The sequence below is a fragment of the Fistularia commersonii genome, chromosome 30 (assembly GCF_037954325.1).
Source record: "Fistularia commersonii isolate RoL2024-O1a breed Wild chromosome 30, RoL_Fcom_v1.0, whole genome shotgun sequence".
Lineage (NCBI taxonomy): Eukaryota > Metazoa > Chordata > Actinopteri > Syngnathiformes > Fistulariidae > Fistularia > Fistularia commersonii.
Genome location: NC_141313.1, coordinates 7,776,684 through 7,803,701, shown reverse-complemented (window position 1 = coordinate 7,803,701; position 27,018 = coordinate 7,776,684). Strand labels below are relative to the sequence as shown.

General features: G+C 41.7%; 1 protein-coding gene across 1 annotated transcript; it reads left to right on the top strand.

Annotated features, from left to right (window-relative positions):
• Positions 1–33: 33 nt before the first annotated feature.
• Positions 34–26,954, top strand: rmp24 (ribonuclease MRP subunit p24). The gene is made up of 6 exons (XM_086177680.1): positions 34–313; positions 9,185–9,207; positions 10,382–10,598; positions 10,994–11,000; positions 24,305–24,486; positions 24,705–26,954. The coding sequence occupies exons 1-6, from the start codon at positions 219–221 to the stop codon at positions 24,859–24,861; spliced, it is 681 nt and encodes a 226-aa protein (XP_086033806.1). The 5' UTR covers positions 34–218; the 3' UTR covers positions 24,862–26,954.
• Positions 26,955–27,018: the final 64 nt, after the last annotated feature.

The window sequence follows — 27,018 nt, the reverse complement described above, 5'->3', positions numbered from 1 at the left end:
TCCTGCGACCGAACGTGACTTCTGTTTCACATGCTTTAGCAAAGCGACGACAGCGTTTGCAGTCTATCTTTTTTTTTGCAACCTTTTTTCAGTCATTTATCTTCACTGTTGTTCCGGGGTGACAGTTAGTCTTCTTGAAACCGCCCGTATTCGCCGTGCCGAAGAAGTTTCCAGAAGACGTCACTTCGCAGAGTCATCCGAAGACGAAGTCAAACAGAATGAAGAGCTTCAGCACCGTGGTCTCGACAAACTTTCTTCTTGACGCCTCCCTGCTGTTCAGAAAAAGCTGCCCGGAGATGTCACGATACCTCCTGTAAGAAACACAAACTAAACACACGAAACAACGCCTCATATTCCGACGTCTTTGGAGGTTTTACTTCCACAGCTGCAGTGGTCGTAATGGTAGCAGCTAGACGCTAGGTGGAACAGCTCGACCAGGTTTACGGCTAACTGGGCACGGGGGAAACAAGTAACGGTAGAAGCCGCATTAGCATGTAGGTAGCTGTGCGTTTGAGCTCAGGTTTCCTAAACTGAGAAACGATAAATCCAAATATTCGCAGGTATGTGCCATTGAGAAGTCGAAAATAATAAAGATTCTGAGGAACACTGGTCAAGCTAAACTGAATAGGACAAATGTTGAGGCAAGTGTGCGTCCACTGTATTTTAAATAGGAACCATAATTTTTTCTCCAATAAACTAAAACACTAGAAATTGTGACTTACAGACATGAAAGTAGTCCTTTTTCTTTCTCCTTCCCACGGTCCCTTCAGGGGCCCCCCACAGCAAATCATCTTCTATCATCTTGCTCAATTCTCTGCATCCTCTTCTCTCACACCAGCTCCCGTCATGTCCTCTCACTCCATCCATGAATCTCCTCTCTGTTCGTCTTCTAGGCCTCCTGCCTGTCAGTTCCAGCTTCAGCGTCCTTCTACCTAGATCTTCACTATCTCTGTACATGTACAGACCATCTCAGTATGGCCTAATGTGCTGTCCCTCTGCTGCGTTCAAATATCACTCTTAGAATTAGGACTTGACAATAGCTGGCCTTTAGAAAACCTACCATGATTAATGTTGGTAATTGCACCGCAAGTCTTAAAGATCTTTCTTCTTCTCCTTCTTCTTTTCCTAAAAAAAAAGTGATCTGCGTCTGTTTTTCTGACGCATGCTCCTTTTATAGATTGCTTCCTCAGTTGACAACGTTCATCCTCCAAGTTCTGTCAGTTATTGATCAGTGTTGGTATATTCTGTTTTATTTTTCCCCATGAAAAACAACAGGGCCTTTGAATTAAAGCTGACAGATGTTTTTTTTTTTTCATGATGAGATAGCTCAGACAGCCGTCTCTTCGGGTTCAGTTGCACGGTGCCAGCAGGGTTATGTTCATCCACAGAAAGAGGCTGGTTGACAGCGAGGAAGCTCATGATACTGACCAAGAGATGTACATTTAAGCTGGTGGACATGGCACCGTCGTTTTGCAAAGAATTGTAGTGTTTCCTGCTTTAAATTGTAATACCCAAAAGACAGTTGCTTTTGGTGTTCTATTTTTGTCTGGATGACATTATGGAAAATGAGTATAACAATATTCAGAGCCTCATTTTATCATATCAGCGTACTGCACAATCTCTTTTTATACGGGAAGTCTGCCACATAAATTAAATTACATTTTTAAACTGTTCTTAAAAGGCTACTGAAAGCATTGCTTAGCAGCTATTAGAATGAATAATCTGATCTTTTACAACTTATATAATGAGACATTTGCAAACAAAAGAAAACTGAGCTACCTTTATTCCTTTTTAGCAATGCAGGGTTAATTTCCATTTATTTTATTATCAATGTTAAACTATAATGTTGTTAATTTTCCAGCTACTTTTGTTTTTTTTTCTTTTTGGAATGAAATCTTATGCTGATTTAAAACAAATGCTCCCTTTTTTTTCTCTTGCAGATTTTGGCTTGTGGTTTGATTTATTTTTGGTAACAAAATGCCAGTTACTCATGGCATTTTGTCAGCATTTTGAAAATAGCCAATTGAAAAACAAGAAATTATCAAAAAAGAATTACATTTTTCGAAACATTGGTTTATGGCATTGATGACAGTAAAATAATTTATCCCAATTTCAAGTCTATATTGCCTCTGCTTATATCCACCAACTGGACAGAAACGTCACTGTAAGTGAATGATAAGGTATCTCAGTCAGGCTCTTGCCTGATCAAATACTTTTGAGGGGCAGTTTTGCCTCTTAACTCAAATGTACAATGTGTGCTTTTCAAGTTTATGCAGTTGTGTAATCTTTCTAATCCTCAGTCTGACAGCCTTTCGTCCTCTCTTCTATTCCCTGCGGGGTTCTTAAAAAGACTCAAACTGTGTAGAACCCATTCCCAAGACACCAGCTGTTTTCATCTAATTAGCCGCCTGTTGTCAAGTCATTCACTCTCCTATTAGAATAAAACACAGTCATAGTTAGCAGAAGTTTTCAAGTTGCTTCATCACCTACAGTTTCAGGAATTAGTTTAGTTGCTTGTGCCGTAATGGGACCTGATTCCATTTCCTTCTCATGGCAGACACCATACTGTGGTGATGGTCATAATGTGGGAAGAGCTGAAAGCAGTGTTTGAAATATTGACCATAGCCTCAGTGAGTGTGTGTATGTGTGGAGGATAGAGGAAGTACACTTGCAAGGTGAGCTGTCTGTGCATAAGGCCTGAGTGTTTTCTTCTTTTTTTCTTTTTTTTTAGTTCTGCTTTTGAATTGTAATGAATGTATGTAACAGTGTCTCATGCTTGTTGTTCTATTTGGGATCCAGCCATGTCTGTGCGTCCCTCCCTCTTGTTTCATTCTCACTATGGCCAAGAAATCTGTGGGTAAAACCATGAATGGAAGAAAAAACAACAAGGTTTTAGTCGGGAAACCACAGTCAAGGACAGTTGAGCCCACAGCAATTGATCTGTTTCCCAGGTCCTCTGGTTATAGGGAACATTTGGCCGCCTTTAACTCTGAGATTATGAACAATGGTGGAGTTTTAGAACCAATACAAATATTTGAGATTTGTCAAATCTAATATTGGTGAATCAGATGTATTCCTTACATATTAAGTACTGTCAGCAAAATCTAAACCTATATGACCTATAAAACACTGTTTTCGCGCTTTCTTAATGCCATTACTTACTTACTTGCCATTTCAAAATCATACAGTTTCTCATAACTCAAATGTTTTTAAGCACAAGATTTTACATTGAAACTACTTATATAAAACACAATTGCAATGTCAGTATCTAAATCAGATGGTCTACATTAAACAACCTGACACGGACGTTGCAACCTACTTCAGAGATAAATATCATTGTTTAAGGAGCCTAGGTGTCCAGCTCTGAACGTAGATGTATCATATTGATCATATCTTTTGTGTTTAAATTGATAAGCTGAAAAGATTTCATTTGTTCGCTGATACGGGTAAATGGGGCGAAAGGCTGATATCGGCTGAGCTGACACAAGATGAAACTGTAATTGCCGGTATGAATTATTGTCATTATGTGAGGCATCCTAGGAGAGAAATTAATGCTTGGTAAAGTGCTCACTGTGTTTTCCTACGCAGTACAGTGAACAGAAAGGGAAATAAAAAACATTCTCAACCTCTTCCAAAATAGCTGGCAAACATGGTTGGTGTGTTATTTCTCTGGCCTTAATGAACCACAGCTGTCTCTGTGCTCCTCTGGGGTGTTTACCATGTCTTCAACCACTTCAGCTATGGTCCCGACCATGCGTCACAGGCGTGTTTATTTTCATGTGTGTGTTATTACTCACACACATTACGCGGCATACTTGCCTGAGATTGGGTTACTGCCTCCTGTTTGGGTGATGATGACTGAGCGTGTTTTGAATGTTTTGTTTGTCTCAGGGTTACAGTTTAACACGCTTCACACTGCTGTTGGGTCTAGTAAGTTGAATTGTGCACCTCGAAGTGCAATCCGGTTGCATCGTCAGTGAAGGACCTGGCTTTATTGGGTGTTTCGAGTCTTGTCCTCAGACACCCTCTTCCAGGCGACCCGGCTTGGAATGATCAGGCCCCAACCTGTGTCCAGGTAGTTAACTGTGCCACACATCACCCCTCTCAATTGTTGTCTCTGTTGCCCATGGATTTGTAGGAGTCCCAGGACCCAGTGTAATGAATGTCCTGCAAAGTCCCTGCAGCCTACTTCAACAGGTTCACAGCGGGCCTCCCCCCTGCCTCTGACACTCTGCTATCTGAGGCATGTATTTGGCCCTCTTTCTCACTTGCGCCTCTTCCATCCTGTCATCCCAGGCGACAGTCAGTTCCAGCAACACCAGACACCAGAACCATGTCAGGCCTGAGTGTCACTGATCTTATTGTTTCCGGGAACTTCAACTGTCTTCCTAAGTCAACCAGGAACTGACAGTCTTTTGCTATTGAGAGTAGTCCTCCCTGGGCCTTTGGACAAGGTTGAGGCTTCTCTCCGGCATGAACAAAAGAGGTGGAGCACTTTGCAGGATGTTGAGGCTTGCTCGAGCTGATGCCAGTACATGTGGTATCTGCTTCTGCTCGGACATAGTCACGGCACCACCGGTATGACCCCTTTCCCAAAACCTTAGCAGCTCAAGATTATGCTCCATTTCCCGGGAAGTCCTGACTTGTCCACGGCAGAAAGCCAAGTGCCGAGGTCATCACTGGTTGACTTGCGAGATGCGATGTCCCTCAGGTCACCCGTGAACAGCTTCCACAAGCTCTTAATTGGCTTCTCAGACACTGTTTGAATTTTCGCATCCCCCAGAGAAAGTAATCAATCTGGACTTTTGTTTTTTTCTCCTGCTTCTTTGTGGGTAGCGGTGTGGTTTTGAAGGAGTGTGTTCATTGATGAGGCGTGTTTTTTTTTTTTTTTTTGGTGGCTGTTTTTGTCCTTGGATGTGGACTGGCTCTATATCACTTCATCGTGACTCGACAAGGGAAGCCATTTTTCAGGAAGGCCATAATCTGAGCTGGGTATCTGCAAAGTGCAGATGACTGAATGTTCTAACTGAACCAAAATGCTCCATTGCCAGCTCCACAAGCAATGTCATAATGTCACTACTTTCAAGTAGTCCATTGTGCTTTAGATCTCCATTTGATCAATTCTTTTTCCTCTTTTCCCCCCTTATCTTTATTGAGGCAGCATATTAACGACAATCCAATCAGCGAGTCTTGTTGGAACTCAGATAGGTCAGTAGAGGACTAAGCCGAGCAGATAATAATAAAAGCAAAGTGTGGTCTCAACTATTTGTTCTAAATTGTTTCTGTTGTTGAATAATTTATCAGATAATAGGGTTTTTTTTTCTCATGACTCTTTCTTTAATCTATAAACTGTCAATAAATAGGTTACATGTGGCTCTTAAAACATGTTAATGTCTTGCATTTGAGGGAAAAAAAAGGTTATTTCCTTACTGTTTAATGGCTGCGCTTTTTTTTTTTCACTTCAGTGGCCAAAGTACCAAACCACCCTAGTATTCTTTCTAAATCTTACCTGGTGTATAAAATACAGGTATGCCAAAAAAATGTGTTGAATCTAAGTTTTAAAATTTTGATTTGAAAATTGCGACAAGAATTATCCGCAAAACCGTCAAGATATAACAAAAAAGAAACAATCAAGTGATTACTTTGAAAGAATCTATAAATGTGCTAACCATTTGTTGATACTTTCTTATACATTTGTTAGAAATCACCTCACAATATGCAGGTTGCTATCTGGAAAAAAAAAATTACGTTTCTTTTTTTTTTCAGAATTAGTAAATCGATAATTTATATTCAAATGAGTCAAATCAGTGGTATGGCTTTTAGAGCTTTTTGATGAATAAATGTAGAGTTGAATTTCCAATCATTATACTATAGTAAAGTGAATTTTGTGATTTTCCACTTGTCGGTACTGAGAAGCAAGCACCCCAAAAATGTGATTTCAACTTCAGGGTCAGGGTCTTCTCTAGCCCAAACATCTGACCCAGATGCCGACTGTCAGCCTTCCTCACTCCCCATGGACCATTAGTGAACATTAAAATGTCACTTATTTTTAGTGCCACAGAATTCATCTTTGAGAATCTGCACAACTTCTTGGCCAGTACAAAATTCACATCACAGGACAGGCGATGTCAAATGGGGATACAACGGAAGCATGTCATGGTGATGCATTCTTGCAGCTTGACACCAAAGGGGGAAAACTCATAGCCGTTCTCGTTTTCCATGACTAATCTCAATTTCTGATTTAAGGGTTCTCGGACAGGCAATGTTGAATCGGTTCGCAAATGTTCTCTGGTGAGGGTTTGACCTTCATCCAAAACAGACCCACCAGCTTCCTCCACTTAGAGAAAATGTGCCGTCAGTTTAAATTTTTCGTCAGGGTCGCAACATGATACCGAAAACCAAGTCTAAGATGTGTTCTGGATGGGGATGTGTTTTCTTAGAGGATAGACCCCATAGGATAACTGTTCATATTGTTTATTTTTTATAATTTGCTGCATCAGTTCCCATATTTCTCCATGTTGCCCTGTAGATTGCTGAAAAATAGTACCGCCATGTTCGTTTCCCTCAATATTGTGCACCCCTAATCCGTGGACACTCATCCATCTCAAACTTGATTGTCACTCCCCTTTGCTTCTGTCAGCAGCAGCCTTTAATTTGTGTCCTTGTCAATCCCAACTTTTTTTTAAGGCTCTTTTACCCTCTCTCCTGCATCCGCTGCTCCCTGTCCTCTCTCCTCAAACTGCTTTCTGTCTGGCCTCACTCCCCAGGAGTGACAGCCAAGGCCTAGACTGGGAGGCACCCGCTGACCTCCATCCTGAAAGATGGGACACTGCAAATCTCCATTGCGGAAAAATAGAATGTCTGGAGTGTTGCACTAACCGCAAGTCCACCTCAGCCAGACCGCTATGTCTAAATATCTATGTTATTACCATAAACAACACATGCCTCCAGTAGCACTGCGTTCCCCGATGGCAGCAATAAAATGTTCATAATGCCTTTCATTTTGTGCACTTTGCCTCAGCCAGCGGTTTTCAACCTAATTACATTATTCCATTAAACATTAAAAGGCTCCACACAATCCCACCCCCTCCACCCCCTGTTGATAGCATCTTCCACTTGTCAGCATTCCGGGCGTAGAGCAATATCTTTGGTGTTCATCACCACAACTAAGTGTGCACTTAAAAGGAGATGCATGACAAGTATGTTAATAAGATTAGAGCGGTGGGAGAACTGTACAGTGTACTGTTTCCCAGAGCTGAATCATCAGGGTCACAGCGGGAAGGGAGATTGTGGAAAAACAAAATTCCCTGAGAATCCCGCTTCCCTGCACTCGACTCGCAATCATCAGGAGTCCGTTCAGGCTCTCTCTGAATGCTTCTCTTGACGGGATTTGCTCTTTTATATCTGAGAAATAAAAGAATGTCTAATCTAATGCTGCTGAAATCTGCCAGCAGTGTCAAGTGATCATCGGAAATGCATTACAAACTGGAAAGACTTTCATTGGTGCTCAGAATGATGAAAACTGTTTTCTTAATGCCTGACAAAAGTGTTTTAGGAATTGTTCAAAATCCGAGTTATTATTAGTCTTCCTCTCCGCGTCTCAATCATCACGCTGGCACCATCCAGTTACTTTTCATTTCCAACATTATTTGACAGCGCCTCTAAATAAACCGACTGCTTAATCCCGCCACCGATTATTAAATTGGGGGGATCAAGGGGATGAGCGATATGAGATACGTGGCAAATCTTTCCCTGTCCCGACACGTTCGGTCGCAGCCAGCCCCGTCCGGCTCCACAGTGCAACTCTCAGATATGGGGATGATTGAAAGTGCAAGCTGAGGGCGCAAACACACTGTCACTGTCAGACGCCACGGCAGCCGCTAGTGGGTCAGCTCCAGATTAAAGTCGACCTCCAGCTCCTCCTTTCTATAAACAGTCGTCTGCTCTGCCGTGTCTCCCCACCGCACGTGCTGCAAGCCACAAACATTGTCTTCATCGATTCTGTCCTCAGAGCTAATTTTAGTGGGAGTTAGCTGAGGAATTAGTTAAAATGTTATCGCAGATATTTCATTGTGAGGGTTCCAAAGTTGGAAGCAGCTCAGCAGTCGCAAAGGGAGTCCTGTGGCAGCAGCAGTGAAATAGACTGGAGAGACGCCCTGCATTGTTTGACAAGACCTGCTGGTATATCAGCACGTCCTCCCTCTTGTAATGGGCTTTACAGGCTGTAAACATTTTGTTCTGTTGATTGTATCTTATAAACAATGTTACCACCAGGCTTCCCCATAAATGATTAGTCAATTATTATTTTTTTCCAATCTGTGTTTATTATTGATGGATGAATATAGACACACACACCCCCCCCACACACACACAACCGCGATGACTCATCGTGCACATCGCGTCCCAAAGAGCTATCTGTGCCACACTGAGGTCACATCATGCACTCGACAGTCCCAGAGGAAGAGTTTCGGCCATACACACTGCATTTATCAATAACGATTAAACTTGACCAATCAGTTCAGTCAGTTGGTTTTTCAGCTGGTGTCCACCTCTCACTGAAATATATTAAGGTATACATGGGCTGATGTAAAACTTTACAGCTCAATATTCCATCTAAGTATTTTATGATAATGTATCTACTTTCCCAGCTGGCAACCCTCATTGTTTGTTGAGTGTCGGTTCTGAAATGTCAAACTTCAAAACATCCAAATGCTAATTTCCGCAAAATATGTCCCTTTTTTTAAGTTTTGTGGCCTGTATTCCCAGGGTTTTGACTGCAATGCTGGATTTCAATGTCTCTCTGATGTTGAATTGATGACATTTAGATACTGAATGGTGTCCCATCCAGCTGATTGTTTAACAGTATCATGTTGTAAGTTACTCGACTATAAAAGGATTAGAGAGACTAAAATTCTGGCTAAATCATCCGTGTATACAATTTGTCTTTGAATATAAATCATGGCTTTGGTACTCCCTTATCCGGCTAGCTCGCATCATTTGTTTACAAGGGAAGGTACCTTCAAGTGTAACCATGCAGAACTGTCCATATGTAACTGTACTTTTGTCATTAAATTTAATAATTCATTTGCACTAATCTCACTAATTTTAAGCCTATTTTTTTGTTTTACCAAAGCAGTTTACTGATTGAAATAATCTGATCTCCTGCCTTTTCTCTCTTCCCCAGGCGGCAGCATTCTAAAGCTAATGGTGAGTTGAGGGATGGGGCGGGGGGCGGAGAGGCGTCTTTTACTTTCCCTGCGTGTTTTTGGCACGATTCAGCCCGGGTTTAATCAGTGACGCCCTTGAAAGTTATTGCCACAAAGAGCAAAAAGCAATAGTAAGTAGAACATTGTCACCGGCATGTCAAGGTTGATAAATCTCTCTAAACCCACAGCCAAACACACTGATGAGTCAGCCAGCTGTCTTCAGCAGACTGTTTGCCGGGAATTCACAAGCTCTCACAGCCATGCACACACACAAAAACACACTCGTGCCAGCCCAATCCATAGTTAGTGGTGCTACTTAGTTACGCTGTTCAAGCTTTTCTGCTAATACATGGATTAGTCCCTTGACTTGACATCACAATGTCTAGCTTCAGGAGATTTTAAACAGAATGTTGCAGGGCAAAGATAATAGAAACCTGTTCTTTGTATGAAAACATTTATTTTAATCAAAATTTACATTTTTAGTAGAGAACAGCTGTCCCATTTCTGCTTTAGCCAGGTGTAACTGGTCGATGAACCAACTATGGGACTCTTAATCTGATGCCCATAGTAGAAGCGATTGGGAGCCATGACTCCAAATGTGCGCACGAAAAGGTCTATCAGCATTTCATGGAAACAATGTTTGCTTGAATTTCTTCATTTTGAAACATCTTCTGTCCTTCAGTACTTTTCAAAATAAGAGCGTTTGTGTAGGACTTTGAATTTGTTGCCACTGTTTAGGGAGATTTTTTTTTTTGTTGATGCACTTTTCAATTACTTGGGTATGTGGTTGTTTTTCTGTTTTTTTTTTTTTTTTTTTTTTTTAATTATTTATTCCTTATTTCAGTCTGTCAGATTTTGGGGAGTCATTTTGAGAGTAGAATTTTCTCAAAAATGTGAAAACATCCAATCAAAAATTATTGTTGATGGAAATTAAACTGACCCACAAAGCCCTTAATAATGCTGACGTATCCAAAAAAAAGGAAATTTACACTTTGCAAGATTTTTATATGATTTTACAGTTTTGGGAAAGCTATTGAAACCAGAGTAGCTTAAAAACTCAGCTAATAATTCAATATAATGTTATATCAGAAAACTCATAAACCACACCTTATTTGGCTCCGCTGGTTTGTATGTGTAGAAACCTCACTAGTAGTCTCCCTTTGTCCTCTTCACAGAATCCCCAAACCAAAGTCATCTGCAAAACAACGTGGTGTGTCTCCACTGCTATCAGTGGCTGGAGCCAGACAACCACCGGGTGCGGCTACGGCCTAAGCTGCGTCCATCGGTGAGGATTCAGAGCGTCCTGCGTAGAAGGGCCATGGGCAAGCGACTCAGTCTGGCGCAGAACAAACTGATGCAACGCTTCCAGAGGTCCAAATCAGTTCTGGTGAGGCTCACACATACAAAGATGAAAAAAAATATCACGCCAAACACCTGGAGCCCAGGGGGCGTCTTACACCGCCGTGTAATTAACTGTCTTGACTAACCCTTAACAGGTGTAAATCTGTTACAGTGGTGTTTATCAACTTTGCAGTTCCATGTTGATTTAATGGGCTTTTTTGCCTATGGGAGGCTTATTTTGGCCGCCACACACACTATGTACTGATGAGCCAATTTAGATGCATAAACTATTGGAGGTAATGTCAATAAGGTCATTTTCCCCCTTCATCAGAGCAGTGAGGGAAGAACTGCCAGAGACCCCCTTTGGTGATCTGACGTCAGGCTAATGAAGAGATGCTTTAGTTGAAGCACCGCGGCCTCATTAAAATTTGCAGGGGTTTATTTAGTATGCAGGTATTGACTGCTCCAGTCACTCTGAACCTACTCTCCACTCTATATTTGTTGATGCTCAGGCTGGAAGAGGCAGAGCAGGAATAAGAAATATTCAAAAAGAAAAAAATAAATAAGAAATCATTGGAATGCATGGAGGACAAAAAACTCCAGAGGGCAAAACAAGAAAGATGAAACGATGGGGAGGGTGGAGAAAGTGGACGGATAACACAGGTGAGCAGCCGAAGTTAAATGAAGTGCAGCAGGAGAGAAAGTTGTCATCTCACATGAAATTTTCTCTGCAGCAGTGGCTATATGCTACCCTCTGATCTGCGGTGAAGGTCAGATAAAGAGGTTGGAAGAAAGTGGATTGTGCAACTTTTTGAAAAGGGTGAAGGCAGTAACAAAAACCTGGTTAGCCTGTTTCATAAAAAAAAAATCAGTGTGTTCAGACTGACAATCAATGATCATACATATATTTCCCACCCGCCCAGATTTTTAACACAAAGCCGTTTAAAGCACAGAGCAGACTGGTTCTCCTCCAATGATGATATACTGTGTTAGTTGATTGTGTTAGCAGGGGGTGGTATTGTGCATCACATAGTCAAACATCTGGTAGATGAACATTCTTATCTGCAAATAGAGGCTTCTTTTTTTTCTTTTTGCATAATTCCCGTTTGCCTTGATCCCTTTCCGACAACCACAAGTCCAGCTGTGTTGTCCATTAAAGACGCCGCCGTTCTCCTCCCTCCTTGCCAAGTGGGTTTGTCACATCTGAATATGGTCATACTGCGATTTCACGGCAAAACAATATTTCCGACTTTAAAAGTATTTTTGGCCTCCCGTTTTCACGGTCACTTTCTTGTCACGCAGTCGGTCTTTAAAGGACGATAAATCTAGCCAGATATGCAAGACGGCAGCTTTTTGTGCCGGAGAGCAGGTTGACTGAATAAGCAGATACCCTTAAAACGCAGCACGGTGAGATAAGAGGGGTGTAGACGGCGTTCCTTTCTTTGCCATCCTGTCTTCGGCACATCCACACAACAAGCGTGACACGGGGGGTGTGTGTGGGGGGGGGGGGGTGTATAGGGGCCTGAATAAAGAGATTAGCAGCCACTAGTCTCCTTAAAGAAAGCTGCTGCTGCTGTAACGTGTCATTTTATTACGCCTTCTTTCTGGAGGAAAGCTCTATTCAGAAACACGAATAGAGTGGCGTGACCGTGCAGCTTCATTACAGTTGGTTTCTCGCGTCTCCTCGTGTTAATGGAATATTTTCTGCATGCTGAACTTGATATATCACCGTGGACACAACATTCTGCCCTGCATACCGCCGTGTGTGTTATTTCCATGAGAGAAATGGAAAATTGAGTGAAGACCACAGTGTCACACTCGCTTGAAACTAGCCGCCCGGATTTGCAGACTCATCCTCACTTCTGTGTTCTGTGTGACCTCGCATCTGTCACAACGGGAATGGAGATTCCGCACATCTGTTTGAAGTTCTTTTATACAGTCAAATTACATTTTCAGAACCTAAATCATGCTGGATTCTTTTCAAAACTGACAAATGCATGTTGGAAAAATTTCGCGCTTCGAAAAAACTGGCTCACATAGATATACTGAGTTTATTAATTCCAGAGGGAAATTCATTTGTCATGGCAGTCAGGTCACATTCCCACATTATAATGGTAGAGATCTTTATGAGATCGAATAACAAATACTGTCAGCAAATTGAATTCAAGTTCAAGTATTGATCCGCCAAAATGTGTTTTATTGACCCCATATCCAACTGATGATATTGAATTTGTTCAGTTTCAATTCATTCCTAAAGTCTCAGCTGTGCAGAATGCTGTCTTCTGTGCATTGTTCTTGTAGGTCTCCCAAATGTATGCATTCAACTTTAGGCAAATTGTTTACATGCATAAAAACATGAGTCAGACAAACACGTGGGCAGCAGATGCACGCACACCCACACACATTCACTCTTACACCTCAGTGGTGTGGGGTATGTCGACTCCCGGGTGTAAATCCCCTTCATTTCACACCGTACTGCTCTTTCCTGAGGCACCGTTTTACATGACACCATCAGGGTGGACGTCGGCATGTGATGTTCTCCCCCTTCCTCTGAAGCTGTATCTTCATGGTATGTTTATGCATACAACTCAGATTATCTAGCAATGGGGATGGAAATGAATTGGATTGCAAGTCTCACAAGAGAAACCTTAAATGGTGCAGAGGATGCTGCCTTCTTTTCCTCTGTAGATCCGCATTCCCTCATAGAGCCCATATTTATACTTTCCAGCACAGTTGTTTGTCACAAGAAAAGGTTAACCTTTCCTTTTTTTTTTTTTTTTTTTGGCAATATACTTGTGAGTGTACGCAAGGTTGGATTTATGCCTGCTGCCTAAATGCAGCATTTTGCTTTTGGTATAGAAGGCGAGTCCACCTGCTACCTGAGCAGTGGGGTGTCTGTTTTCCAAGCGGCACATTGGCTGTCATGCACTGACATCGCAATTCACTGAAAATGCTGATATATGGCCCTACATGGGAAAAAGACAACAACAAAGTGACAGGACGTTGTGGATGAGAAATGTTTCCTTTTTCCCAGAAGGCCCCATCCCAGCTTGAAACAAGTTCTGCCTTTCCTTTGCAATTTATGTAACCACTCCTTGACCTCACTGACCACCTCTCATCTTTTCCTCTCCTTTTTTTCCTCTCCAGTTCCTTCTCTATTGCATTTTTACCACAACTCATCTATCTGGCCTGCCCGTGCTGCTGCCCCCCGCTTTACTCTCATTTCTCCTCTCTCCTGTGATTCTTAGCCATCTCCTCACAGCATCCCACTGACAGACACATTTGTTTTTTTTACCCGACTGATGTTGCCAGAGATGAGATGAGACCAAGATGTCTGTGCTGTAGCTTTACCTCTCAGCACTCAACAGGGACCAGAAAATCTCCACAGGGCGTCTGGCACCTCGATGGTTGGCAGCAAGTGACAGGATGACAAGAGACAGACGTGTCGGGGGGGCAGTCGGGGCCAGGAGGGGAATGTGAAGCGGCTGTGGCCTTGTGCTGTAGATACAAACTAAGGTGGCTTGAAGGGACACGAAAACACTCACACGTGCCTCATGTTTTCACTTTTAGAAAAGTATTTACAGTATGTCAGTTCACACAAAGAGCAAGAGGCCAAGCAAAGGCAGGGGCCGCCACTCTGCAGGGCACTGGTCTTTGGAAAATACAAGTACAGCAGAGTGATGTGGAAAACTATCTTTTTTGTGTTTAAACATCACTATCCCCTATTGATATATATATTAAGGTACGGCATATGTGTAACTTAAAATTCCCATGTACAAACACCAGAAAATGATGCATCTTTTTTTTTTTTCTTAAATCCCATCTTTTCTTAAAGATAAAATACGTTTTGGCAGACCAATTTGGCTTTTTACTCATTTCTGCTATGCTTGTAAGTTCTTACGAAGTGTTGCATGAGGTATGTCAAATGTCCTGGCTTCTTTCATATTTCTAGGAAGCTGATTGCTGCTTCAGCGAGTTTATTGCAGATTTCGAGGTTGGGATTTTTTTTTTTTATGTATCTTTATGATTTGTAGGATCTTAATCAGAATTGGCTTACCGGTTTTATAAAACTCTGTCATCAAAAATTAATAATGAGAATGAAAACAGTTTGTGAAGGCTTGTCAAAGATGTACAAGACAATGATTCATGTTGAATGTAGACTGTGAAATTATGTTTGTATACATTGGTATACCACCGCACCCTGCACAACAAGGATACACACACAATAAAATTGAGCAAATGCAGCTACTGTTCCCTACTGTCATTGTGCTCATATCCTGGCCTATGAGATGCCATGAACCTGATGCTCCGCTGCAACAGCAGACTTCATGTCAGTTCTTCGCAACTATTAAAAGTCAACCCTGGAACTTTACGATTCCAGAGGAGGGTGTTCAGAAGTTGACAGTCATCCGTGACAGCAAATGCAGTCAATCCCCGCTGTAACTGATCCCGTCACCATGAAGTTGCATTCATGGAATTTTTCTTCATCTGTTCAAGGCCTCACGTGCCTCAGAGACAGACTCCTCCTCCACATTCAGGATGGACATTTGTACATCCATGTTAGTCAGATGCATCTTGCATTAACATTCTATTCTTTTCCTGCATCATAATTCACTGTTGACAATTATTCGTTTACCTTCTGCTTTTCCCTTCAGGGAAATTATCTTAGAGAATTATCTTCCTCCATCAAACCCGATTCTCAGTTTCCCCTTCTCTCACATCAGCTAACTTCATGTCCTCTTTCACTACATCCATAAATCTTCTCTTAGGTCTTCAATCTTTGGTCTTCAGTTTTCTCTTAGGTCTTCTCACTGTTGACAATTTTATTTATATATAGATATATATATATATCTATATATAAACAATCTTTGACAGCTATTGCTCCACCCAGCTGTACTGGACAGGTGTAGGAGGGTTGTCCTAAGGGAAAGAGGCAAAAAAAAGTTGTCAGTCTTGCAGATTTTCTATTTTGTTCATAATTTTGCAGTAATATCAGAAATACACCCAAGTTTATTGATCCCTGGAGGAAGTTGTCATGGAGAGCACAAAGCTATCAATAGTCCTTGTTGGGATAAAGTTTGGGTTCATTATAAAGAAAAATAATAAAGCATGTGAGACATTTGTGTCGGGCAACCAAACTAAGGTGGATGGTACTCTGTCCAGTGTTCCAGCAGATTCAACCCAGTTTTACAATGACGCTACAAAATATAGCCCTTAAGGGCCCTAAGACAAAATTAAGTTTAAGGCTTTATATTTGGATCAATAAATTCAGTGCCTTTTCAGATATCTTGTGTGTGCTTAGACGTCATACCTGGACATGTTTCAAGTGCTGACTCCCGTCACCCGGTATATGCAGTGCTTATTGCCTGAAGGGGTCATAGTATCAGGCCCCTTGTCGTCTTGCAATTTAAGTTGGACTATGGCGTGTCCTCTCGTGATCTCTATTTCTTCCCCCCTGGGCCAGGATCTCCTACCCCTGGTGCCTGTGTCTTTTTTTTTCCAATCAGGTGACCTTGGCTCTCTCCCCACCAACGCAAGTTGAATCTCAGGTTTCGTTAAACTTGCCAATTTGTCTTCCAGCCACTCTAAGCAGGGAAATTCTTTCATACTAATCGGTATATCTGATCCACACAAATCTGTCCTACATAAAGTGACAGGGAATGGGAGGACTAGTCACCTTGCCATTTCTGGTTGTGGGGCCAAATCTTTTACGAATAATCCAATAGGGCATGACCCAGCAAATATGACTCCCCTAAAGAAAATTCAGAATGTCAACGAGACTTACACTTTGCATGAGGGGGGATTTATTGAAATATTTTAGACAGAGTGAGTGTGTGAAAGCTTTCATTATTAGTTTGCTTACCCAGATCCTAATTAGCTCTCGCATCTGGCAGATATGATGCTATCCTCCAGGTTTCTATTAGTATCACCCACCACAGAGCGCAGCTAGATAATCATGCACTATCTTTTTGAAATGACAGAATGATCATCTCTGCATGCAGACTGGGTGTCTGTGAATTTGCCCGGCAGCCTCCCTGCAGGCAGTGTGACTAAGAGGCCTACCACATCATCACAGGCGCGTGCAGCGGTCAGAGGAAAGTTTACACGGCTTGCCTGGTATTGATCGCCCAACTGCCTCCTCTCTGGCTTTGGGGCTTTATTGGGTAGTATTGATGTGGTTCAAATGACTTTCACACTCGTCGGGCACAGATGCGCAGCTGCTGAAAACAAGCACACGAACACTGACATTTTGAAAAGTCCAGCAATCAACTTTTGACACTTGCAAGACCATGCTCGCATCAGGCCTTTACAGTTCGCCCGACTCCCCTCCTGGGCGGTATCGTACTTCCAAGGTCAAAGGAATCCTACCCAAGCTGACCTTTGGTGGGAGCCACAGAAAGACAGGAAGAGGGGTATTTACGGACCAGGGGTTATTATTAGATAGAAGGGTTTCATCTTCACAATTGATTTTTGTTTGTGTGTCTGTGTGCGTGTGCGCGTGTCCGTTTGCAACTTTTCACATTCAAATTAGACACGTTCTTAGCTACAGCCTGTGGCTGTGCATCAGTTATCTCTAACTGCAGGTGTGTATATTTGGTAAGATAATTAAAAGAGTAAATGTTAGTGTGACAAAATACAGGCAGGAAGTCAGCAGACACAAATAATTGTGCAACGTTTACATTCTTGTACTGCAGGCAGAGCTGGAGTGCGATAACTCCATGATTTTATGACACGTTTATACTATAACACTAAAAAAAATCTGTAAAAATCGAGTCGGTATATTCTAAGGGTAATGCTTACTAGTAGCTTGCCAGTATGAAGGAAATATCTTCAACCCATGACTTACACAGAGAAATTGGTGTTATTTTACTCCTGTTTTAATAATTTTATAAAGGGGAGTTTAATGGCAGCTGCGGGCAAGGTGTATCTGATTGCACGCACAGTATTTAATCATGAAAAGTGTGTAAAATTCAAACGAAGTACATGGTCAAGGGATCAGCAGAATTTAATTATGTAGTATGTCAGTATTGGCTGAAGTCAAACAAAATGAATATTGTAACAAATGAAATTAATTATGCTGAATTCCTCCTGCCTGCAAATGTTCTGATCATTAAATGAAAAAATTTTTATGAAAATGAGATTTGAGTCTTTTTGTACTTTAAATAATTTTTAGTCAACATTTGACACATGAGGAGTTGAGAACAAAACATAAATACAATAACAGAACTTGGTAGCAAGGGCACATGGACAGAAGGAAAGAAGGGGGATGAGCAGCAGCAGTTGCTTGAAGGTCCCATGAGACCTCCGGTAAAAATGCAAAGCTATAGGGAGGGACTCTGGTGCGTATTGACTGGTGCTTACAGTTGCCAAGAGAGCACATAGCAACGACCCCTATCTGGTTTGTTGGATTCTGGTAGGGGAAGCAGCTGTCTGGACGGGAGGGATGTTCAAACCAGGCGGAAAAAGATTTATTGTGTGCAAAATTAGTATACACACCCATGATTGTGAGATGAGTAACAGAGCACATGAAACAAACAGAAAGAGAGAAGTTGAGGATTGCACTTTTGTAAAAATTGAAAAAAAAACAAAAAACTTTAACATGTTTCGTTTGCAGCATATGACAATTTGTCCACATGAGAAAATTTTTATTTCATTTATCTCTTCCAATTAAATTTCAGTATTGGATATAGTCTGCAAGGAAGCTCAATGTGACCCTATTCTATCCAAGCAATCCCTCCAGGCCTGCATCCAGGTACCCTTATTTGGCAGCATCCCTTCCCTTTTCCTATTGCATTATAACTCTTCCAGCAGCTGCTCAGCCTGAGCAGTTTGAAGTATCTTCCAATTCATAACAATTATGTCGTTACAGGCAGACCACACAATGCTAGGAGTCTCATTTCAAAGACAGATAGCACCTCTAATTTGCCTCAGAGTGAGTAAAGGACATTTTTGCGACATAAATCTGGACAGATTTCGCTGCAGGGCCTCCCGTAGACAGTGCGCTCTTTGGATGCCTCTCCTAATACAGCTGTGTCACCATTTGTTAACTTGTTTCCATTTATCCAGCGTAATACAATGCAATACAAATGCAAAATTGTCATGCATGTGACGCTTGCACGCAGTTTGTCAGAACTGAAGTACTGCATGTTTCACTCAGTTGTTTTTTTTTTTTTTTTCCTTCGTACAAAGGGCACATCCCAAGTCTGTCCCAGTAACTCGCGTCTCAGAGTGGCACTGTGTTCTGGCTAAGTTAAATATGCAAGAGACTGATTCTCTCCTCACAGAAATAACCGCCTGCTTGTCCTTTTAAATCCGCACGTGTCCTCAATTTGCATTTTAGATTTGATTATAGCGGATAATTGGTGGCAAGGCAAAGAAGGAGGCTGATTAATGTTCCTTTAAATAACTGAATTTCTAATGACCAAAAGATCCACTGATCAATGAGTGATTAATGTTTCTGTTGTTTGGCCTTTAAAACGTGTGCAAGTATGCCTTTAAGATCATGTGTTTCCTGGGACTTCACATCTAACATCCGAAGTGTGAGAGTATACTGTAACACAAAGGGAGGCATAAAATGTCTTTACTTTTCTTGCATGGTATATTGCAACTATCTCCATCTGACTTCAATGTGAATTTTTATCATCAAAAGAGCAAAGATTAACTTTTAAATGCTTTATCATGAGAAACCACTGCCCAATTATGGTCAAATACTTTCCCAGCTGGGCAGAGGTAGCTGTTTATCCTTGTCCTAACCTCGAGTGCCGCCGTGTCGCCATCGCCATATGCTTGATTGGCCACCGTGTCAGCCCATGTGCTGCCAGAATCAGCAGCTCAAGTAGAGGAAATCAAATCTGTCCTCCCGGTGCCACGGACTCACGTGTGTCCCTCAGAGCACATACACTACATGTCCCAGGATTAGCGTAAATTAAACTGGTCCACGTGATGATAGATTCTCAGACGTTATCATCAACAACCTCACTCTCCTCTGACACGTCATATTTTTATCTGATAATGGCTTTGGGTCTGACACACACACCACACACACACACACACACACACACACACACACACATACACACACACGGATGCACGCTCAATTCTTTTGTAAGAGCCGGAAAAAGTTTGACTTCAGTGCAGGCCAGCTGAGGATGATGGTACCGCTAGTGGGAACAAGAGAACAACAGGATAATATCCACAATGTCATTTGAGCTATAACCATTCCTCTGCTGCCAGTTGTCTATTCCATGTTGGAGCCATTTAGGAGGAAACCTCATATTCTTATTTTCTAAGGTGGAGGCTATCACATTAATTACTGAATCGATATTGCAAAGTAAACGGACAAGGCTTGTTTATTGACACAATTTTGGTGGCAGCGTGGCGCAGGGGTAGGTTATCCTTGGAACTAAACATTCCTGGTTAGATTCCTGGCTCCTAGTGAGTTGAAATGTTGTTGGGCAAGACCCTGAACCCTTAACTGCTCCCCTGGTGCTGCTAAACGGCAAGCCAACTGCTTGTGGTTCATCCATGATGGGTTAAATGCAGAGAATGAATTTCCTGCAAGGGATTAATTAAGTAAAATACATCTTAATTAAAAAAAAAATGACTGAATTTGCATGGCAAAACAGTATCCATGAGCATCATATTAGCACAGAAACATCTCCCCAGCATACTCTACTTCCACTTATAAGCGTGCCTGGGTGTTTGGATTAAGGATATAGGCCACAAGGTAATGCTGTAAAATCTCTTGTACGTCCCGGTTAGGTATACATGGTATCCCAATCGGGATTATCCGTTCGACTTTGGCTCAACATGGAGCATTCTCAATTTGATGATAATTCCATTTATTGCGTTATTTTTTCAAGTCAATATCATCTAACAAAAACGATGATGCGTGTTTTTTGTTCCAGTCAGCAATCATTTCAATCAATCACGCACCAAGAGGAACTCGAGAGAATGGAAGCCAGAAATAATAAGAGTATGATGATCGTGATCGAACCGCTCGTCACAGCACTTGACATGTGAAAACAGTCGAGAAAATTCCAGTAATGGATTTTCTTCGCTGCCTCATTATGTTAAAAAATGGCATGAAGTAGGTTCACTGTTAATGCTATGTATTCAGCATTATGCCTGTGGACATACTTGAACCCATGATTCTCTTGTTGAGCGTCTCAGCTACTCCGCCTGCCTTAGGACCCATTTCTCTCCATGTATGCTTATTATTTGCCAATATATCATGCTCTGGCTCAACTTTAAGAAAAAAGAAAAGCCGTAAATCCCTTTTATTCTCAGCCTTCTCTTCGGTGAAAGTCTCCCGCAATATATTAAAATCGCTCCGTAGCTGCTTTGTCGTCCTCCTCATCATCACCACCACTCCTCCTCCAGGGTTGCCTGCTTCATGTTTACCCGGTGATTGCAATCATTGGAGGTTTTAGCTTTGCGGTGCTCTGAGGTGTGCGAGGGTTTTTAAGCTAATGTTTTAGACCTTTCTGGACTTGGATGCTGCTGAAGATATCTCCCTCATATCCCTACTAATCAGTCCTATGAGGTTCATTGTGAGACTAACCCTGAATTTTAAATAAAAAACAAACACACAACCAGTCAGTGAACCACCTGAAGGTGTTAGGCGATTAGTGTTTTCTCCAGAGATGAGCCTCGCCGGCTCATTGCTGGAGAGTCAGGCCTGTTGCTTTCGGCAACAGTGATTCCGCCAGGAAGCGCAGAATCTCTCCTCCTTTGCAGTCAAGATTCACCATGTAATGAAAATAATCAACCGCACAGTTTATCCTCTCAATGTTTTTGCAGGGCATATCCTCAAATAAACTGACGAGTGCTTGTTTATCATGAAAGCACAGCACTGAGGTCGGCCCCGCGGGGCGTACGGTGACCGCCTAATTGTGCTTGTATTATGAAACACCATCATTCCAAATATGCCAAAACTAGCATGCCTAATGTAGAAGGAAGACATCCTTATTTGCTCAGATGATCTCAGTTACTCCGTAGAGTTGATCAACACAGCCACAAGCAATCAATTCAGTAATTCCCAATTCAATTCTGAAATTTGAAGAAAGGCATTTGCAGATATTGGAATTTAATTTGTCCAGCTGTGAGTCACAATGAAGGTCAAGGTTTTTTAGATTTAAGTCTGCTGAATGACTTTTTATTTCTGCAAAACACCAAAGAAAAACACCCAGTCTGACCAATACTGATGCCAAAATCTGTCATAGAACCTGCAACCAAAACATTTAAAATGTATTTGTAATGTGTGTGTATACACATATTATTATCATCCACGCTTATATACTAATGACATTAAAAATAAGCCTCGCTGATTGTATTACCGTCACATGAAGCCTACACAACAGGTGCCATTGACTTAAAAGTCCCACATGTCTTGTTAATCTGTTATTGAAATCAGATATTGTTTTATTTTTGTTCAATTTTTTTGATTTCTGTTGTCACATTGGAACTGTGGAATTTTTATATTTGCTCCACATGTTGAAAAGAAAGTCCTCCTAGCACAGTGTGAAACATGTTTGTGTGTCTGGTTTGAAGGCAGCCTGTCCAAAGCGCCACGGGAGCGCTGGAAATCCCACAAATGGACGGGCTGCGTTGGCAGTGCATAGGCCAGGCCCACTTTGAGCCACACCCCTGAAGTAAAGATGGGTGGGTCAGTCCCCGGCTTGGTCTTTATAAAGCCCTCATGCTGTCCCATGTTGTAAACACAAACGCAAGCATACACACACAGAGCCAGAGTGGAACTCTGTCCTCCTCCTGCGTTGAAACCAAACTCTCCACGCGCTGCGGCAGACACCTGTCAGAATCTGAAATGGCTACTTTTGTGTCGGTGAGTTCTTCCATCTCATCAGCATTCAGGACTGTCACCGATTAGTTTAGGAGTACTTAAAGTTTGTGAGAGTGCTGAAGATATTCATTTTCTACACTGAATAGCATTTAATTTTTTCCCTTTTTATATGCCATTAATGTGATAGCCTTCTTGGGAAAACAGTTTTAATCTTCTCTAGAGTGACTTTAAATATTCTCAGAGTGACTTATCTTGAGCTTCGCTCTTATTGGATCATGTGATTAACTCTCCAAATGATCTTGATACCAGTGTCCTAGTTGTGATACTAAGCAGTGGTTGAAGCTGAACATCTGCAGAATTTACTCTGATATCGAATCCACTGGAGGTGCATCTAGCTTTTTGTGCTGCATAATTTTGAAAACCCTCTGCTTGTGGATCATTCTGACTAATGGTGAATTTGAGATGATTGCAATAATATTGGGAGTTATATGTTTTCATTACGCATATTTTAATGGAGAAAACACGTTTAAAATGATTACTGTGTGACTTTTAGATGGATATATTAAAGGCCTCAGACCACTTGTGAGGTTCGATTAGATTCAAAAATTGCATTATGTCGTGTTGATTCATTTTCCAGCGACCTACAGAGACCCCGGGATAGCAGATGTGTTTTTCAAACGACAGGATGTCATTGATTGTGCTTTCATAACTGCCAAATGTGACACGTTTTGAAGTTTGCAGCCATCCACGACTATTTCCATACGCTTATTCCCTTGCCGTTCTGCAGCAAAAGCAGCTGGGCCTGTGTTTGGCCCGCAGCCCTCGTCTCCACTCATGGGAGTCTCATAAACTGGCAGTTGCACCTTGTAACTTCCACAAGTGTTTGCTCTGTTTAAGGTCTTGTCATCTCTGTTTGTGTAATCCATGTCAGTTGTTTAAAATGTGTCAGTGAGGCCCAGTAAAAGTCACCAGCGCCAGCTCACGAAGTCGCCGGCAGCTTTAATAGCATCTGAAACCATGAATAGAGGAAGCTGCTCAGCAACACCCCCCCCCCCGCGCCATCACAGCTGAAGATACCAGCCTTTTTTTAACTAATCCAGCTATTTTCATATCTGCGCAGACACTGAAAGGTAAAATTATCCATGGGATGTTTGTCATGGTGTCAGCTGCCAAATGAATCACCTTCTGTCAGGATTTGCTTCCCGGACCCCCGACGCTATGAGGGCGAACCAGCGGTCCCTGCGTCACACTGAGCCATGCAAGCGTTTCCCATTACTTCCCTCTTTCCCAACACAATACCGGCGAGTTGCTCACAATGCATCCCAGGAGCCTTTCCCCGCTTGCAATCGATGTCCAGAGGACGTCACAACAAACTCGTTGTTGAGCAGAAAGTCCTCCAGCTGTGGAAATACCGGGGTTCATGACTGTTTTGATTTCAGGATTTTATCACATCACATGTTCATGTTTATCTTTCACGGTTATATCAGTTATTGTTTATGTCGGCTGATATAAACATTTCACTTCAATTTTTTTATATGTGCGAGTTCTGATCACTATTTTTTATCTACGGACCCATCATTTAGACATTGATATTTAGATTAATGTAGGTCGTGTGGCCGTTTTGTAATGGATGGACAGCTAATTTTTTTTTTGCCTTTTTTTTAAGTTTTAACCAACCTAAATTCACCTTCTTTTAAACCAAAAACATAGACCAGAATGTGCCCAGAGGTGTTTTATAGCTCTTAATTGTCCCACATCCAGCAGCACAGGTTATTATTGATGAGTATTTTCAAGGAACTTAAGAAAACCTGCTAGATTTTCTTTCTTTTTGCAAGTATACCAATGGGGAATCCTGGTGTACCTGCACCTCAGAACTCGATTATGTATGAGAGGAATATAGATGCAGCCTCTTCAGTATTAATGAATACGTTCCTTTCTCTTCTCTGCCTCCCAGATGGCCACCTGCCACACTTGCAATAAGACTTCCAGACATAAAGGGATGAATAGAGAGTTTATAGCGACACTTGCCAAGACGCACGGCACACCGGGGAGAGCTGGCAGGCCGAAGACACCCCAGTCAGCCGGCAGATCCTCCAAGACTCCCAGCAAAGACAAGACACCTGCCCATACGCCGAGGTGAGTTGCCGCCGCAGGCGCCCTTTAAGAACTCTGGCATTTTTCAGACAAGATGCACAATTGTGACTCTACAGAACAATTCTGTTCAGACATCCTGCAGGACATAAATAAATTGGATTTATACACTGCAATACTACACTTATTGAACATATCCAATGTATAATTATCGCAAGCCCTAATTTAGTCTTCCTTCTCCCATCTGTTTGCTCCACCTCCAGGTCGTCCACCTCTTCCTCCCCTGCCGCCCCGGGCTCGTCTTCCAAGACTCCCTCCAAAGCAAAGGGTTGGATGGGGCGTCTGAGCAAGATCCTAACAAGAGAGGAAAAGCAGGGCAGCAAGCCGGGGAGCTTGAAAGACTTCCTTTCCTCGCTGTGAAGAGAGGGTCTCCCAGAAGCACCTTTTCTTTCTTCCTTTCTTTCTTCTCCTGAAGAAGCTTGGGTGTTCGACCCACTTTGTAACCTGTTTACATCTGAGGCCGGGGGGGGGGCGAGAGAAAAGAAACGCCTTGTCTCTTAGTCTGTTCAGGGCGAGCAAGAACACGGTAAACAGGACAACAGCGACTGGGCTGTTTGGAAGGGCCCCACCTGGAACCCGAATGTAACGCCTTGGGAGCTCCGGGTGATGTTTAACCGTTTAATCAGGGTCATTTTCTCTCCTCCTGAGCCAATCAGAGGATCTATCTGTCTAATCTAGGACACGCCTCTGCTGACCTCCTGTAATGGGAATGTTACTTTCTTTTGAATGTTCTAGAAGTTATACAGTATTTATCAGAAACACCAAAGCAAACCTGACTTTGGTATGTGGTGGCAATTTTTGTAGTTGTGAAGCTGGCTAACATGACAATATTGGCCTGCAATATAATTGTTTTATTTTCTTCCCAAGTTTCCTACACATTTCATTTATAAGATATCTAAAACAATTTGGGATCAAATATTATATATACATATATCTTTGCTCACTATGGTTTATTTACATCCCTCTCCAGTAGGGAATAGGTCTATGAATTATTTGTAAAGCCCTTGGCAAAAAAAAAATATGACAGATACACAAATGTGCCATATCTGGGCCATTGTGTGTTTGCTACCTGCTGTCTCACAAAAAACCTATTCAAAAAAGGCATTAAACAATGCAACTGGTTGATGTTTACAAGTAAAATTTGAGAAATATGTGTCTATAAAATCATACTTTAAGTGCTTTTTTTTTTTTTTTTAATTTTTCAAACCTCTTAAAATGATAACATTTTGCATCAGATCCTGAGCTCAGAGTGGACCCAGAATCCCCAGTTTTTCCAAGATATTTACTGTCAGCGGTGCTTCTGCTTTATGTGCTGGCTAAATATTTGCAACGTTTGAGTTACTAGATAATTGCACGCATCATAAATTGCAGCCGCAGCAAACAAATATGCTGGGACCAAACAGGACATCAACACCCAGATATTTTGGCCCATTAAGTTGTCACCCAAGATGATGTGACGGCATTCGGCCCGGTTTGCGCCTACACTAATGAGCCATTGATTTTGCTATCAGCGTTGCCTTTTATCGAGAAATTTTGTCCTCAGAATGCCATCAATCTTTAAAATTACTTCAACTTCTGTTATAAGTATTATTGATTTACCCAGGAAAGCATTTTAATAGCAAAAATATCATTGAGGTGAGCCCATATACTGTTTTGGGATCGCAGGGCTACCCACTTATGGCAATGGCCAAGAAAGGAAAATAAGTTGTAAATGAGATATTTATTGACCCCATTGAGTCAAACCTCCTGTAAGTACTTGAGAGAACATAACATCGTTGCTCCTTTCCGAGGGCAGTAAGTTTTTCCAGAAGATAATGACCTCAGATGTCAGCCTGAATGGAAAGCGGATGTCATGAGTGTCCTTGCCAAAAGCCCTGCACCGGGGCATCTGTCTTCCTGACATGAGTGAGGGCTCGATGCATGGACATTTGCCCAGATGTTATTGTTAAAAGGCAACATAGCGATTTAAATTATATTTAAAGCTACAAAAAAAAGGAATAATTTGGATGTGGTATAATTTACATGCATAATATGAGGAAAAGACATTTGAGCATCTCTATAAAATTGCCCCTTTGTTTTGTTTGTTTGCCAGTTCATCAGTTTTATAAATGTGTAGGAATTCTGAAACTGCTGATAGGCAGTGATGAGCTTATTTGTAACTGTGATGGGAATCAGTGTTTACAATGAATCAGCACATCTGCCCGAAACGCTAGACATGTTTACTGACCATGTCAGGACTTGACATTAGATTTTCTTCTTTTTTTTCCACTGTCTGATTTTCATAACATTTCCACTGTTTCTCAGAGCTATGATTATATCTGCAACATTTTGTACTGCTCATTTCTTACCTATTTTCCTTTTTGGTGTATAATTTGTATTAATCCTGAAATACCTCAAATTTGTATTCAGCTTATTTTGTTTTTCTCTCAAATAAATCCTTTTCAGTCTGTGAAGCTATACACATTTTTTTCATATGATGCATGAATAAACGGTCACTGTAAGCCCGGACTAAATCAA